At 37.1% G+C, this 16,328-nt stretch overlaps 1 protein-coding gene across 1 annotated transcript in view; it reads left to right on the top strand.

Moving 5' to 3' along the window:
- Positions 1-11,040, top strand: part of SNCB (synuclein beta) — a 35,793-nt gene extending 24,753 nt beyond the window's left edge. The window contains exons 5-6 of the mRNA XM_007427350.3: positions 257-346; positions 10,960-11,040. Of these exons, the coding sequence (XP_007427412.1) occupies positions 257-346; positions 10,960-10,992 (123 nt within the window). The 3' untranslated portion in view covers positions 10,993-11,040. The remainder of the gene's footprint in view (positions 1-256; positions 347-10,959) is intronic.
- The last annotated feature ends 5,288 nt before the right edge of the window (positions 11,041-16,328 follow it).

Below are 16,328 nucleotides of genomic sequence, written 5' to 3'. Positions count from 1 at the left end.
CTGTGAGAAGTAAGGGTTTCAAAAAGACTATAACTTTGCCTGGGCATTTACTCTTACAGTTTTCAAGATTATGTTTTTATCCCATCTAGCATTAAAGACACCTTTCTGAAATCCATGTGGTTCTTGTTCCTTTTGTTTTCCAATTATTTGGGCTTGACAACTTTATATGACTGTTTTTGTTGAAACTTTCAGAGAGGACATATTGGAAGTGCTCTGGCAAAAATAAGTAATATTGGCTATCACTTTTCATTTATAGCCTGAGGAAGTTGGTCAGGAAGCAGTGGAGGAGCCGCTGATAGAGCCACTGTTAGAACCTGAGAGTGAGAATTATGAAGAGTCACCACAGGTGAGTGAAGAAGAATTAGGGCAAACCACTCACAAAATGGGAATGAGGAATTCTGGGGAATAAAGTAGCTTAGACTTCTATCCCCCCCCACCCCCAAGTCCTGCTGTCTGTTTCGTCATGGCAGCGGGGGTTCCCTGGGAGAATTGAACCAAGAATACTTGGGAGTATATGCCAAGAGTATATAGTCCAAGCAGAGCATGACGATCATCCTAACTGCCAAGCTAAAGCAATCAGGCACCTATATTAAGCAGAAACAATATAGGAAGTTACTGGAGGCAGATGATCAGTTTAGTAACAACAAAGGCATTTCATACTGTGCAGGAGAAGATAGTGATAAACCACTCCTGTATTTTACCATGAAAATCATATGCATTGACAAAATAAAATGACTGATGATGTACAGTGCTGGTCAGATGTTACTCAACCCACTACTGAAGAAGAACTGAAGATCTTTTGGAGTACTAACAGTGTTTTTGAAGTGGCCAGATTAAAGGTTTCCAGACATCTAGTTGCTGATGCTGCCATAAGGGAAAAGAAAATCCAAAGCTACAAAGACAGAATTATATTGGGAACATGGCATATAAGAAACATGATCATGGAAAAGCTGAACAGTGAAATATGAAATTAATCAACAGTGATGTCTTAGGCATCATAAAGCTGAAATGGACTGGAATTGGGCATGTTTGGTCAGTATATCATAATGTTTCCTATTCAGGACATGAAAAGCAAAAAAGGCATTGCTTTCATAGTTGAGAAGGATATAGCAGAGACAGTGTTTGGGTATAATGCAGTCAATGACCAAATAATATTAAGTAGACTTCATGGACAACCCTTTAATATGATGATTATCCAAGTTTATGTTCCAACTACTGATGCAAAAAAAAAAAAAAAAAGAGACTAGTGAATTTTTTGGTCAAGTTGAATTTGAAATTGATAGAACATACCAACAAGATGTGCTGCCTGTGACTGGAGACTGAAATGCCAAAATTTGAATTAGTGAGGAAAACTTGGTTGGGCTGCATGGCCTAGGAAATAGAAATGAAGTAGGAGAATGATTTACCAATTTCTGCCAATCCAATTATTTCTTTATTGCTAACATATTCTTCAAACAACCAAACTGACACCTATATGCATGAAACAAATCACAAACTGCTCATGTGCAAGTTCCAAGTGGAAGAACAAAGCCAACCAGCTTCCACAATATGATTTTGAACTCACCATTTTCAAGAAGAACATTAGGAATTGCTATGAAGTCCCAAACCTAATTGATAGAGAACCAGAGGAAATGTGGGTTGAAAACAAAGAAATTGTTAAGGATGAATGTGAAAAGAGACTGCCAAATTCCAAGAAACAGAAGAGAGATTCCCCTGTTCTTCATCTCGTTTCTTTTCCTATGTCAGAAAGTTCTTTGAGTCCTGAGCAGTTCGTCTATCATATAAAGAAGAAGTCTATGTGGTTGTCCTGATGGTTATCCTTTTTGTTTCCAGAAAAAAATTCCAGTGCAAATGGGATTTTTCATCTGTATCTAATTTGTTTGATTCTTAATAATCCTGTAACATAGATTCTTTCCTTTTTCTCAACATTCTAGGGGAGAGAAAAGAAATACTTGGAACTCTCCTATAGTTAAAGGTGTATCAATCTGTGGTTTTAGAATAGCATCTCTTATGTAAAAATCTTAAAAGATGTCCAGAGGCACTTTTCTTCTTTGTGCAAATATGAAATTTATCCTGAAAATGTGTTAATATTTGGAAAATCTCCATCTATTTTTAAGTTATCCTCTATCAAAGCTTTAAAGTGGCTTTCAATATCTCCTTTTTTGAAATCTTCTGGGATGCCTCTGAAACTTAATTGTCTTTGCTGGAATTCTAATATATCCGTTGCCCTTTCAATTTCTTGGCACTTTCACTCCTGGACTTTCAACTGTCAGATTTTCTTGTTTTCCTTTTAACTCTTTAATTTGGCTGTATTGACTTGAACACAATGTTCGTAATCTCTGTTTTTAGTAAATGCAGTGTTCATAATCTCTGTTTTTAACACTGCTGTCATATTCTCTATTTCTATTTTTAAATCAGCTTTTGTATCCTCCATCTTGTTCATCACTGTTTGTGGTAACTGTTTAAAATTTTCATTCAGTCCTGACATTTGTGTTTTTGGTTTCTTGAACACTTGATTGAGCATGTCTGAGTCCGATTCTTCTTCTCCCTGCCCCTCTTCTTCCTCTCCCTTGAGAATGTTTCCTTTCCCTTCTTTCTTTGTATGTTATAAAAATATCTTCCATACACAGTATTTACTTATTAGACCTCTATATCCAAGTACTATTGTTTTCTGGTTATACCATATAGTAATAAATAGTGAATCAGTTGGTGGAATGGGATGGGATGGGATGCTCTTATACTTCTTGTTCTTACTATCTTACCACATTCTTAATCTTCTATACAACCTTCTTTCTTTGACCAACTTTCAACAAGCAATCTGTTGTAAAACTTTTGCTCCCATCTCATCCCTCTGCCAGTCTCCCACCATCTAGTAGATCTACTTATATCTTATAACGGGAGGATGGAAGAAAGCTGAAACAAGACACTGCTTTGTGAGTTCAGAATACTCAAGGGCAGCTTACACCCAGTTTCTTGTTCAGCTTTCATTATTCTCTATGAATTACAGACATTCACAGAAGCAGATCTAACTGCTACATGAGTTCAGTGGAATCTACTTTTCCAGTACTTTCAGTTCTGGAGCTCATCTTAGTTAAAGCTTTCTTTTTTACAAGAAGAGTTTGTCTTGCCATAATACTGCTGCTGTGCTCCAATTAAATCTTCTTTCCCTCTCTTCTCCCTTTGCTCCAGCATAGGAACTGTTGTGAAAAGTAGTTAAAATCATTGTTTTTGTAAAATTCAATACAGGAAAGTAGTTGCCATTGTAACATCCGGTAGATGAGAATGGAAATCCAATGGTTGACTGTTTTGGAGATTATTTAAATCTTTCTGCCAAAGAAAAGAGAGAATAAAAAAAGCGCGGGGGGGAATTGATAACATCGAGTATGGGAAGTCAGCTTTGAAAAACCATATCTGTGTGGGTGCTAGATGGTGAAAAAATGGCCTGGGGGAGACCAGAAATCCCCTGGCTATGCTTTCTTAGCTTAACTTGTGGCTTAGACACCTAAGAGGTAATAAAAATACCACAAACTTCAAAGCAGAGAGAAGACTCCTGTCAGCAAGCCATCATTGCCCCATTAAACTGCAGCATTAAAGCAAAACTAAACTGTAACCAAAATGGAAAAAACAGCATTAGTCTTATTAAATCTAGATGGACTTATTTTACTTAGTAAAAAAAGGACAATTTTCAACAAGCTCAAAAGATATAAAGCTGATATTGTTTGTTTACAAGAAATGCACATAAAACAAGACCATGCCAATTTGTTAAAACAGAAAAAGTTACATCAAGAATATATAGCATCTGGGGGGAAAATGGAATAGTAATTTATCTTAAATCACCTTCTTGAGAAGTATTAGAACAACTAAAGGATAAAAATGGAAGAATTTTAAACTTGAAACTAAGAAAAGGCAAAATTTTAACACAGGCATCCATTTATCTCCCAAATAGAGACAAAGAACAATTCTATGAAAAGTATTTTCATATGCTAATCGAAACTGCAGAGGGAAAAATAATCATTGTTGGAGACATGAATGGAGTGCTAGATTCTAATTTAGTCAGATCAACTCAAGGAAAAAAAGGAAGAAAGCTCCAAGTAAGATCTTCCAGTATATGGACACAGTGGAAGAAGCATTGTTGTTGTTCAGTCATTAAGTTGTGTCCGACTCTTCGTGACCCCATGAACCATATTGCGCCAGGCCTTCCTGTCCTTCACTGCCTCCCTGAGTTTGCTCAGTTTCATGCTCATTGCTTCAGTGATGCTATCTAACCATCTCATCCTCTGCCGTCCTCTTCTCCTTTTGCCTTCAATCTTTCCCAGCATCAGGGTCTTTTCCAAAGAGTCCTCTCTTCGCATTAGGTGACCAAAGTATCTGAGCTTGAGCTTCATTATTAATCCTACCAATGAGCAATCAGGGTTGATTTCCTTTAAGATTGACTGGTTTGACCTCCTAGCAGTCCAGGGGACTCTTAAGAGTCTTCTCCAGCACCACAGTTCAAAGGCATACATAACCTTAATATACAAAAAAGGGAATAACCCAAAGAAATTTCACTCTTACAGATCAATTTCTTTATTGAATGTGGACTATAAGATATTGACTGAGTGCATAAGGAAGTGCATCTGTGAAATGATATATACAAACCAGATAAGTTATATTCCAAAGAGGAAGATAATGAACAGATTTATTATAAACACACTAGGATATATCAACATCAACATAAAGAAGGCAGCAATACTATTTGTGGAAAAAGTTTTCAACAATTTGGAAGGGATATTTTTATTGGACATTCTAGATAAAATGAATCCCAGTGAAGAATTCAGAACTTGGGTGGAGAGCATATATCAAGGGCAAACAGTGAAGGATATGGCGATTGCAATACTCTCTGCAAGCTTCTGAATATGTAAAGGTGCAAGGCAAGGATGTCCACTTTCTCCTTTACTATTTGTAATCTTTTTGCATGTCTTAGCAAACATGATTTGAAAAGATAAACAAATAACCAGGATCAAAATTCAAGTAGAAGAATACAAGATTAAATGCTATGCAGATGATATGGTTTTAACAATTACACAACCACAAAGCTCCATACGACAGTTGATATAAGTAATTAAAGACTTTGGCTGCCTTTCTGGATATAAAATTAATGAAAACTAAGATAATATAAGAAAACATTTAATCTCTGATGAAGAAGACTTTGTCAAAAAACAGATTGGCTATGAAATAACAAAAGACTCAGTGAAATACCTAAGATTCCACTTGACAGGATATAATAAAGATATTTCAAAACAATTACAGCGAATTATGGAAAGAAATAAAACAAGACATGGAAAGTTGGAAAAATCTAAAACTTTTCTGGTTTGTACTCATTGCGATAACAAAAATATACTACCCAGGATGATTTTTTAAATTTCAAATAGTACTGATTCCAATTTCAGAAAGAGAGCTGCAGGACTGGAAAAGAACAATTAACTGATTTATATGGAGCAGGAAAAAAACAAGAGTAAGATTCAAAATGTTACAAAATTCAAAAGAAAGAGGCAAATTCAAAAGAAAAAGGCAAATTAGCATTTCCCAATTTTAGACTGTATTACAGAGCAAATTGCCCATTATGGATAACAGAATGGATAAAATCTCTAAATAGCAGAACATCAATAATAGAAGGAGCAGGCCCAGCTAATGGACTTCACAAGTATTTATGGTACAAAGGATCAAATGAAGAAATGAGTCTGAAAGGACATATTATAAGACAAAGTTTGTTAAAAATTTGGAATCTTCTAAAAACAAGTATAATCCAGCAATCTCACCATCAGTATCACTGTCAAATGCTTTTCATTCCAAGGACAACTATAGTTAAAAAAAAGATTAACTACATATGCTAACATGACATATCTGGACTCAGAAAACAGATTAAAGACACAACAGGAACTGTTCAATAAAGGAAGGTATTTACTATGGTTAATGTATCTGCGAATAACTGGAAAAATAAAAAGTGATATCAACAAAGGAGGGACCTTGATAAAGATGACAGAATTTGAAATGCTTATACAAAATCAAGATAATCTATTAGGATGTATTTATAAATTGTTATTGAAATATGATATGCAGATGGCACAAATTAAAAACTGTGTGAGAAAATGGAAGTAAAATTCAGGAGAAGTAATCACAGTAGATCAATGGGAAGAGTTATGGAAAAAAATCAATAAAATTTACTACAAGCTGTGATTTAAGGGAAAATTGGTACAACAAAATGTTCTACAGATAGTATATAACTCTGTCAACAATTGTCAAGATAGATAAAGTACACAACAACCAATTTTGGAAATGCTATAAAAAAGAGGAAAGGCAATTGACAAGTATGTGACAACTACTGAGGAATCTCGCTGTTCTTCATTGCAGAAAAAACCCTTGCAAGAGTCCTGCTAAATGATCTGATCATTCATCTGGAGCTGAGCCTGCTGCCAGAGTCACAGTGCAGCTTCTGCAAAGGTTGTGGGACTATTGACATGATTTTTGCCAAGCACCAACTTCAGGAGAAGTGTCAGGGGCAGAATCATGAACTTTACACAACCTTTATGGATCTCATGAAAGCCTTCGACACTGTTAGCTGACAAGGCCTGTGGAGGATCATGTCAAAGTTCAGCTATTCCGCCAGATTCATTCAGAGGGTATGCCAGTTCCATGATCACATGATGGCCAGGGTGCTGGACAGTGGGGAATCCTCTAAGGCATTTCCAGTCACTAATGACATCAAACAGGGTTGTGTGCTTTCACCCATACTGTTTAGCATGATGTTTACTGCCATGTTGAATGATTCCTTCCAGGATAGTGATGCTGGAATCAGCCTCAACTAGAGTGGATGGGAAGCTCTTCAACCTAAGGAAACTTCAAGCTATCATCAAAGTGAAGGAAACTGTTCTGAGAGACTTCCTCTTTGCTGATGACTGCACTTTGAATGCTGGCTCAGAGCCAGAGATGCAAGTCAGTATGGAAAAATTCTCCATGGCTTGTGACAACTTTGGACTTACCATGAACATCCAAAAGACTAAAGTCAGGCACCAGCCTGCTCCTCATGCACTGTACACAGAACCCAAAATCACAATCAAAGGGCAGAAACTACAGGCAGTGGACAAGTTTAATAACCTTGTCAGTATCCTCTCCCAAGCAGTGACTATTGATGCAGAAGTTAACTGCAGAATAGCAAAGACAAGTTCTGCTTTCAATGGACTGCGCTCACTGTGTGGGAATGTCGAGGAATCAGCTTAGTAACAAAACTGAAGGTCTACAGAGCCATGGTATTTACTATCCTTCTGTATGCCTGTGAAACGTGGACTGTGTATTGAAGGCATGCAAGACAGCATTTCCATGTGACTTGTCTTTGCAGGATATTAGGCATCAGATGGCAAGACAAAGTACCAGACACTGAAGTTTTATCAAGAGCATGTCTACCATCAGCAGTAGACACTGCTAATGAGACCTGGTGGGCAAGTTATGTCACTCATATGCAGACAAGTGCATACCCAAGCAGCTCCTTTTTGGGGAACTCTCTGCTGGAAGTCGCTCACATGGAGGGCAGAAGAAACATTTCAAAGACACACTAAAGGCATCCCTTCATATAGATATGACCACCTGGGAAATGCTGGCACAAAATCACCCTACCTGGCATGGCCTCATCCACAAGGGCTATCAACCTTACAAAACAAGGTGCACTGCTGAAGCACAACATAAGCGCGAGCTGCATAAGACCAGAGCCACTAGCACAACAACTGCAGTGCCTACACATGCCTGTCCAACATGTGTGAGAACATTCTGTGCCCGAATTGGCCTGATCAGTCATCTTCGGACATACCACATCTAGTCTTAACGTGATAAAAAAAACCCCAACAACATGGTGTCAAGGTCTTCATTGATGACAACGGATGAACAACAATATACAATAACTCTGTCAACAATTGTCAAGATAGACAAAGTACACAACAACAGATGTTGGAAATGCTATGTAAAAAAGAAGGAATGTTTTACCACATGTGGTGGTTATGCAAAATAATTTTTAAAATATTGGAAAGAAATACATCCTAAAAATAAAATTTGAAATGTGTGGGATGAGTAATATTCTCCTTACATACGTGATGCTGAACTGCATAGTAGGCAGAGCAGGCAAGCTGAAGCTGCCTGATGACCCCGTAAGGGAAGGAGATATTAATTTGATGGCACATAATCAATCTGCTTTCTATCCATCCATTAGAATTCTTCCAAGTTCCATGAATTGTGGATTCATGACAGATGTTGTATAGATTGTGAGAGCTCAGACAAGCAGCATGTGAGAAAGGGAATTGACATTGCTTGTGAGATAGAGTGCATGCTTTCCATGCAAAAGACTGAGTCTTTGGTATCTCCAAGGGAGCAAAGATTTCTGCTGCTTCCTTGATGGCTAGTCATTCTTGTAGAAAGTTCTGAGCTAAATGGATAAAATTGTTTGACTCTCTATAAAACAAACTGCTACATTTTTAGGGACTACAGAAGTGTGAAATAGATGCCAAATGTGTCTGGGAATTTGAGTAATAAGAAACCTTTTATATAATCACATAACACAGCAGAATAGCTCTATTCACAGAATATCATTCAGTATTGATTTATACTTGGATATATAACCAGCCACGTGGACTTCTGGGAGACGAATGGTGAACTAGCACGTATCCAAATGAGTAGAGATGAAGACTGTGGCAGAGATCAAAGAACCAGCAAGTAGACCAGTCCTACGGAACCTGTCTGGATAAGGAGAGGATGGGAGATTACCCACTTGTGTTCTGGACTGCTGCTCCTTGTGAGGAGACCGCAAGACAGCAGTTTCCCATGGGTTTGAATGCTGGGAGATGAAGGGAAGTCATTGTGCTCTCAACCACAGTGGAGCCTTTTAAAGAACACTGGGTTCATTAACCTCATTTTCTAAACACTTCTGAAAATTACCTATTTAATTATCTTAAGGGTAATAGAGATCTTCAAAATGACAAGTTTGAAAAGCCACCTGGTGAGTTTACCTTCATTCTTGAATTAAAAAAAAATTAAAATTAACTATAAGCTCATGAATTTAAAGAATTGGAAATAAATGGCAAAAAGCTAAATAAGACTGATTCAAGAAAGTTATAAACGAACTAAGGGACCAGACAAATTTGGAATATTAAGGTTTTTACTATAAAATTTGGAAATAATTATATAAATAAACAGCCTTTTGTGGTAACTAAATTGTTTTGTCTATCCTAAGTCATAATAGAAATTTGAGACTTTACGATTTCAGAAACTGGATGCTAGAGGAGACTAAAGATTCCAGGCAGAAAAGGAAAAGGGAGAAAAAAGTGAATGCTTGCCTTTTGTTTTTAGTTAGTACTGGAATTTACAAAATGACATAAAACATTATGACATTTGAAATACTCCAGAAGATTTTTGAAGAATGTCAGAAATTAGTAGCTACAATGTCAGCAGTGATGTCTGCTTCTATGTCAAAAAGATGTTAATGAAGGAACTCTCCGTGCCCTTACTTTGGCCAAAAGACTGATATTGCAACATTAGAAAGATAAATGTATAGCCTCATTTAGTCAATGGATTGAAGACCTGATTACATTTGGTACTTACAGTGGATTGCCTATAGAACTAGACTTTGCATGGACACGTATAATGAAATATGGGACTCATTTATACAAAATACACTGGGTTAAAAAAAAAACGGTAGTCATATACCTCCATTAGAAATATGTATGGACTTGAACAACATTTGTATTAGATAAGCATATATAGAATTGGAACTGTGTACTATTATAATGATATATTAACTTTTTTGTTGTACTTTTCAACTGTTATTTTAAAACACTTTTATGTATTTTTTACTTTTTTGTAATTATGATGATGATTAAGTTAATGAAGGAATGGGAGATGTGAAAGAGAAAATTCTGAGAGATTTACAGGATAAAGAGGTGAAACAAATTTTGCCTGAAATATTAGAACCAGAAATACTGGAAAACAAACAAACAAAAAAAGCATGGATTATAAGACAGAGAAAACAACTAAAGTGGAAACACAAATGATAAGCCAAGAGAATGATGTGGATAAGGACTTTCTACTGGATATACAAAAGAAGTTGGATAAAGCCTTGAAAATTAAAGTGGAAATACAAATGATAAACCAAGAGAATGGCCTGGATAATGACTTTTGATTGGACTTACAAAAGAGGTTTGTCAAAGCCTTGAAGAAGCCTTTGGGATGGGAAAAAGAAAAATTGAAGAGAGATCAAATTCTACAATGTCTGAATGAATTAAAGATCAAGACTGTTAGAAGTAAAAGGAAGGAATATAAAGTTGGTTTGTTCACCCAAGGTTAAAATAAGACATGTTTTTATAAAGCTCTGGTAACCCTTTATGGACTTTTTGCTGACACCAGGACTGAAAAGTTGATTTATGGATTTGTATATGGATAAGGGATAGGTTATGGGAATAAGATATATTTGTTTGTAATGTTATAGGGGGTGAAGTTATTAAGTTTGTTTATATTTGTGATGAAGATTAGAAGTTACTTCTTTAAATATATCTTTTCTCTTTTTTTCTTTTTTTTCTTTTCTTTCCTTGAACCTTTTATTCTTTCTCTCTCTCTCTCTTTTTCCTCTGAGTTTAGTTTGTATTTGCTTTTACTATTGTAATTAACGTTTTCAATAAAAATTATTTTTAAAAAGGGATATTTAACCTGCCACTTCACCCGCCATGGTTAAATGCAAGGGGTTTTTGTTAGTACATAGTTCTGACACAACTCTCAGAGTTGAGCAAACCATTATAGTTAATCTAATAGGATAAAGACTGCAAGTAAAAAATAGAAGAGGGAATCTGCAAAATAAGCTTTTCTGTTAACTGATCTAGAGCTGGGTTATTTTGCCCCAAGTCCTTCTATCATCTTATACAATTAATGCTTTCCATTTCTTTCCAGGAGGAATATCAGGAATATGAGCCAGAAGCATAATGGCCACAGCTGTTCCCAACACTTCCACCAGCAGCACAATAACAATAATTTCTTCTTCCCAATCCTCACCCATCTCTCCAAAGGAAGGCCTTGATGCAGATGGTAATGGAGAGAAGCCCCCATACCCATCCTGTCATGAGTTCTTCCTCCAGTGCTCCAAGAGACCTCATCAGGATCAGTGTTTTATGTATTGTGGTCTTTAGCGTTAAGAGAAAGAATTTTGAAGACAAATCCTGACTGCAGTGGTTTGTGTGCGTGTGTACATTTCAAAGCCCAGTCTTACTGCCCTGTCTCCCTCCCAGTGCAGTAAGGCCAGGCTTCATGTGTCCGTAAGCAGCATGTTGTATCTCCTCTGTTTTTAAACAGAGCATTCCATGTCCTTGATTGGGACCTTGCGCTGGGCCCACTGTACATTTGCTTGCACGTGAATCATGCCAACTCCGTTCCATTATCATTGGAACTTTTTAAAAAAATATCTCTGTCCTGGTCATGTAAAAGAGACTTCCTGATTTTAACGGTGCAGAAGTTGTGTCTATGTATCCCAAACAAATGGAGCATCTTCCCTTTCCTGCCCCGAGCGCTCTGTATTGTGACTGTGGCATGGATATATACCTCCCACTGTCGCTGTGTGTGCAATCCTGGGTTGCTGCCAGTGATGCAGCTACCCATCTCCATGAATAAAGCCAATTCTTGACTGTAGCTGTTTTTCTGCTTCCACGTGGTTCATAGGTCAAGAGGGGGAGCAGTTAGGTTGTGTTATGTTGAGAACAAGGTCGTTTTCAATAAGCCAAGTGTCCACATTGCTGGCTTTTCAAGGCTTTGAAAACAGTGTAACTGTAATGTCTAGGGGAAGCAACTGATATTGCTTCCTACAAACTAATGCAACCTCAGTGAAATTTTTCCAAGTTAAAGAATAGGCAATCAGTAACTAAAATGGAACATCCATTGGAAGTGCTGAAAGGCCATTTCAGCAGGTACAGTCTTTTTTCATCCTAGACTAATAAGCTAGAGATCTTACAAATAAAACTGCCAATATTATATCCATCTCTATTGTGCAGCCATTCTTGGACCAGAACTCTATACTGTACATTTAAAAAAAATATACTATAAAAGTAGAAAATGTATACAAAATAGCCAAAGGACTGAAATACCTTTTCTCCGAAGGTTATAATGTTTATGGTTTAGAGCTTTTTGGAAAGAAGGTAAGGAATATAATTGCGCATGGTACAGAGAAAGTGAATAGAAATTTTTCTCCCTCTCTTATAAAGCTAGAATCCAGGCCCTTCCAATGAAGTGGATTTGCAGGATGTTAAGGATAGATACAACACAGTTAATGAAATTTGCTGTCACAAGACACAATGGGAGTAATTTAGACTGCTTTTTAACACAAATTCATTGGAAATGTATCACTAGATATCATTAAGCCATATAGCAGCTTCAGTCCCAGAAGCCATCACTAGGGAACAATTATCAGAGAAGGCTACTACTATCATATTTATTGGCTTCTCAGAGGCATCTAATTGGTGACTGCTAGAGAAAGGATGCTGGTCTAGATAAGCCATAGATCTGATCCAAGAGAGCTATTGTATTCTTAAGATACACATGTCAAAATCAGTTTGCTTTCCTTGTCTCATACATACATACATACATACATGAATAAAACACATCTATTCAGCCTTATAACATTAGGGTAACACTGTCTTCTGATACGATTATTAGAAATTAATTCAGTCGAGTTAACACCTTACAGTAGTTGATTTGGTATCAGATTCCAATACAGTTCCACTGCCATTAGTAAAGAATAATGTTATTCATGTGACTGATGAAGACAGTATGTACAAGACTTGTTTAAAAAGGTATTTTACATACTTCTATTGGGAAAAAGTAAATGCTTACCTGAAAATCATCCTTCAAAAAAACTGTGCCACAGGGCAGAAAAATGTGTGCCTTCCACTTTGAAAATGAGAGAAAATTTAGTTTTAACACTCTTTTTAACCACAAAATCTACTTTTGTGGCTTCAAATCCCTACCAATTTACCCACCCAGTATCTGAATAGTTGCTAAAACATAAGAAAAATATTGTAGCAGCTAATTTCCATGTTATTTTGTTAAATTATAGATGGCTTAATGATTTGTGCACTTTCTTATTACAACTTTTATTTTAAAATCAGTACCAATCTTACATTGTCTCCCTTTCCTGTGATAAAGCTTTCTCGATAAACATTTCAGTCTCTTCCAATTTGTCTAACTGTTTGAGATACATATATCAAGATGACAGACCTATATATCAACCCTGAAATTTTTAGAATGGTGGTTTTATCTTTAATATTTTAAGATATATTACTTTGTTTAGCAATTCTGAATTGCCCTTCTGAATATTGTATGTTCTTTTGCATTTCTAGTTGATGCCCTCAGTTGTCAAGAAAAACATGTATTTCCTCCTTAATTGACGACTCCACACACAGTATGACAGCATGCTATGCAATTAGTCTTGCATAACTTCAGCCCTTAGTATAATGTCACATCAAGGCCAGCAATTAAATTATTAAATGGAATAGCCATAGGTTATCAACCTGAACTTTGATATTCTAGGAACAACAAAAATTAATTTCATTTATTCATTCAGAATTTGACCTGCTAGAACCTATTTTCTTGCAATTTGTTAAAGCTCAAAATACATAGGAAGGAAAACAAAAGAACTGGAAAAATAGATTCTGTCAGCCAAAGCTATTGATGTAATTAATGGATGAGATGGAAAACTTGTGGCAGCAAAATGGCCCATGCAACAAAGTTCTAATTTAAAGAGACAGGTAGAAGACTGAATAAACTGCCATGATGATGCCTCAGTGATAAACCTGAGATTAGTTTACAATAAGCTCAAATGTTGTAAAAACAACAATATTAACTAAATAATTATTGCTATAAAAGACAGTTGCTCCTCAGGGAACTGGAACTTACTATAAATCAATATGTAAATAAAATGAAAATGAAGTCAATCTCAAGAGGAATCACCAGAGAAGTAAAATGAATATTTTTTTTTCCTTTGTACTCTTGCCCCCAAACAATCTTTGCAAGAAGATTGTAAAGTCTTTAACCATTAAGGGAAAAAGATTTTAGGGCTGCAGTAACAGAAAAGAGGCACTTATTCAATTGGAAAGCCTCAGATCCTACTCTGAATTGCAGATACTTCCAACAATGATATGGGTGTATGTCAATAAAGTTGTCATGACTACCATACAAAACTTACTATCAAATAGGGTTTATGTCTCTCAAAGCCAGAATGGACCTCAGGCTCCTATCCCATTTAAGTGAAGTAAAGGAAGTGAAAAACATTGGTTCTTCTACATCTGTGGGAAAGGCCCAGTTGCTCCCTTCTAATGCATGTAGAATATATACTTCTATGAAAAGTGGGTAGTAAATGAGACAGGATTTGGTCTGGAAGAGAGGGGAAGAACATTATGCAAGATCCACCAGAGATTATCAGTATCACCCATGATGATAAAGACTGCCACTTGAAGAAAAGGGTGAAGCAGTTCCCAAATGGGAAAGTACAGGTAGTCCTTGTTTAGCAACCACAATTGGGACCAGCAACTCAGTTGTTAAGTGAAGCGGTCACTAAGTGAAACCACAACTGTGCTTATGATGTTCCTTCAGTTTTCCTTTGCTTTACAGACCTGCAAGGTTATAAACGTGAGCATTTGGTTCTAAAGTTTACTGGATTGCTGTAGTGTGCTCTACATGGGGCTGTCCTTGAAGAGCAACTGGAAGCTTCAGCTGGTACAGAATGTGACTGCACAGTTGTGTGTTCCTCTGGGATGGCACATGTTACACCTCTGTTCCATGAGCTACATTGGTTGCCAGTTTGCTTCCAGGTGCAATTCAAGGTTTCTGGTTATGATCTTTAAAGCCCTACATGGCATGGGACCAGGTTATTTGAGGGATCATCTCTTCCTGGATACATCTACCCATCCCGTCAGGTCCAGCTGCAAAGGAGTTCCATCTGGCAGGATCCAGGAGACACACCTTTTCTGCTGTAGCCCCTGCCCTCTGCAGCATTATTCCCCCTGATGTGAGGTTAGTCCCATCTCTGTTAGCCTTCCAGAGAGCCTTGAAAACATGGTTCTTCCATCAACCCTGGGGATCCCATGGCGAGCCTGCAAAGAGGTTGAATGAGGCTAAATGATGGTTGTCCTCCTGCTATCTTGGGGTTCTTTTATGCTTTACTCCTTTGTTTTTATTTTTATTTATGTCTGATGTTTTTGATATTGTGATATGGTTTTGTTATTTTGCTTGTAAGGTGCCCACGGTAATTTTTTATGAGATGGGTGGCTATATAAATTTGCTAAATACATAAATAGTTACTTTTCCATCACTGCCATAACTGTGAACAGTCACTAAATGAGGACTACCTGTATTAGGCTTTCTGAAGTCAAAGGTGCTATATCGCATAGTCTTTCTGCACAACTGAGTGTTGAGCTCAAGCCCGAAGGTTATGGCCTCTAAAACTGTGTTCACAACTGGGCATATGGAGAATGGGAGCTGCAATTTAGCAGTGAGCAGAACAATGGTTGTTTTCAAACCCCTAAAGGGAACGATAAAGGCCCATTCGTTTAATCCTAGTCTTCAGTTTCTGCATTTCTGCATTTCAGGGTATCATTTATCTCAGTGCTAAACAGACTTTCCCCACAGAATGGGAAGTCTTCCATTCTGGCCCCAGTCTCCTGGATTAGGTCTGAAGATTCCAATCACTTATAGAAATATAGCATGATAGTAGACCTGCATTTAGAGGCACAGTAAGCAAGGTATCAGGTCATCTTGTCCTGCTCCATTACTGCTCGGGTTATCTCAGCATGGAACACCAATGCCAACTGTTTTTTAACCTATAGCAGGTGAAGGAAAAATAACAATGTTGTTGGAAAGGAAGTGCTGGTACTTTGCTATATGTGCTTGGTGGTTGACAATCTGGAACAAGTCATAAAACTTATAACCTATAATGTTAAGTTTTGGCGTCATCAATGCTGAGATCAGAACTGAAATGTCTTCACCACTATGGACTTATATAGAGTGTGAGGACCAGGAATCCCTCCTAAAAAACCTCCCTTGGTTTTGAATGAATCTCTGTGTAGGTGCAGAATCAACATTTGTAATTTCAGTGAAGCCACACTGAAGAATTCAGTATTAGTATACAACACAAGTATGGCAAGCTTTGCTAGTATCTATTTATTCTCTTCTTCTCATCTCATACTCCAACCACCTGTGCAATATGTGATGGAAGACATGAGCAGGGAGGATTCTGGAATGGAGCTTCAAGGTTGCTGGGAGGGGGAGGAGAGGTT

Source organism: Python bivittatus, unplaced genomic scaffold (genome assembly GCF_059951505.1).
Source record: "Python bivittatus isolate LINGU-HERP-01145 unplaced genomic scaffold, Pbiv_v1 ctg000080_np1212, whole genome shotgun sequence".
Classification (NCBI taxonomy): Eukaryota; Metazoa; Chordata; class Lepidosauria; order Squamata; family Pythonidae; genus Python; species Python bivittatus.
Note: the sequence above shows the minus strand (reverse complement) of the source record. Positions and strands in the feature narration are given on the sequence as shown.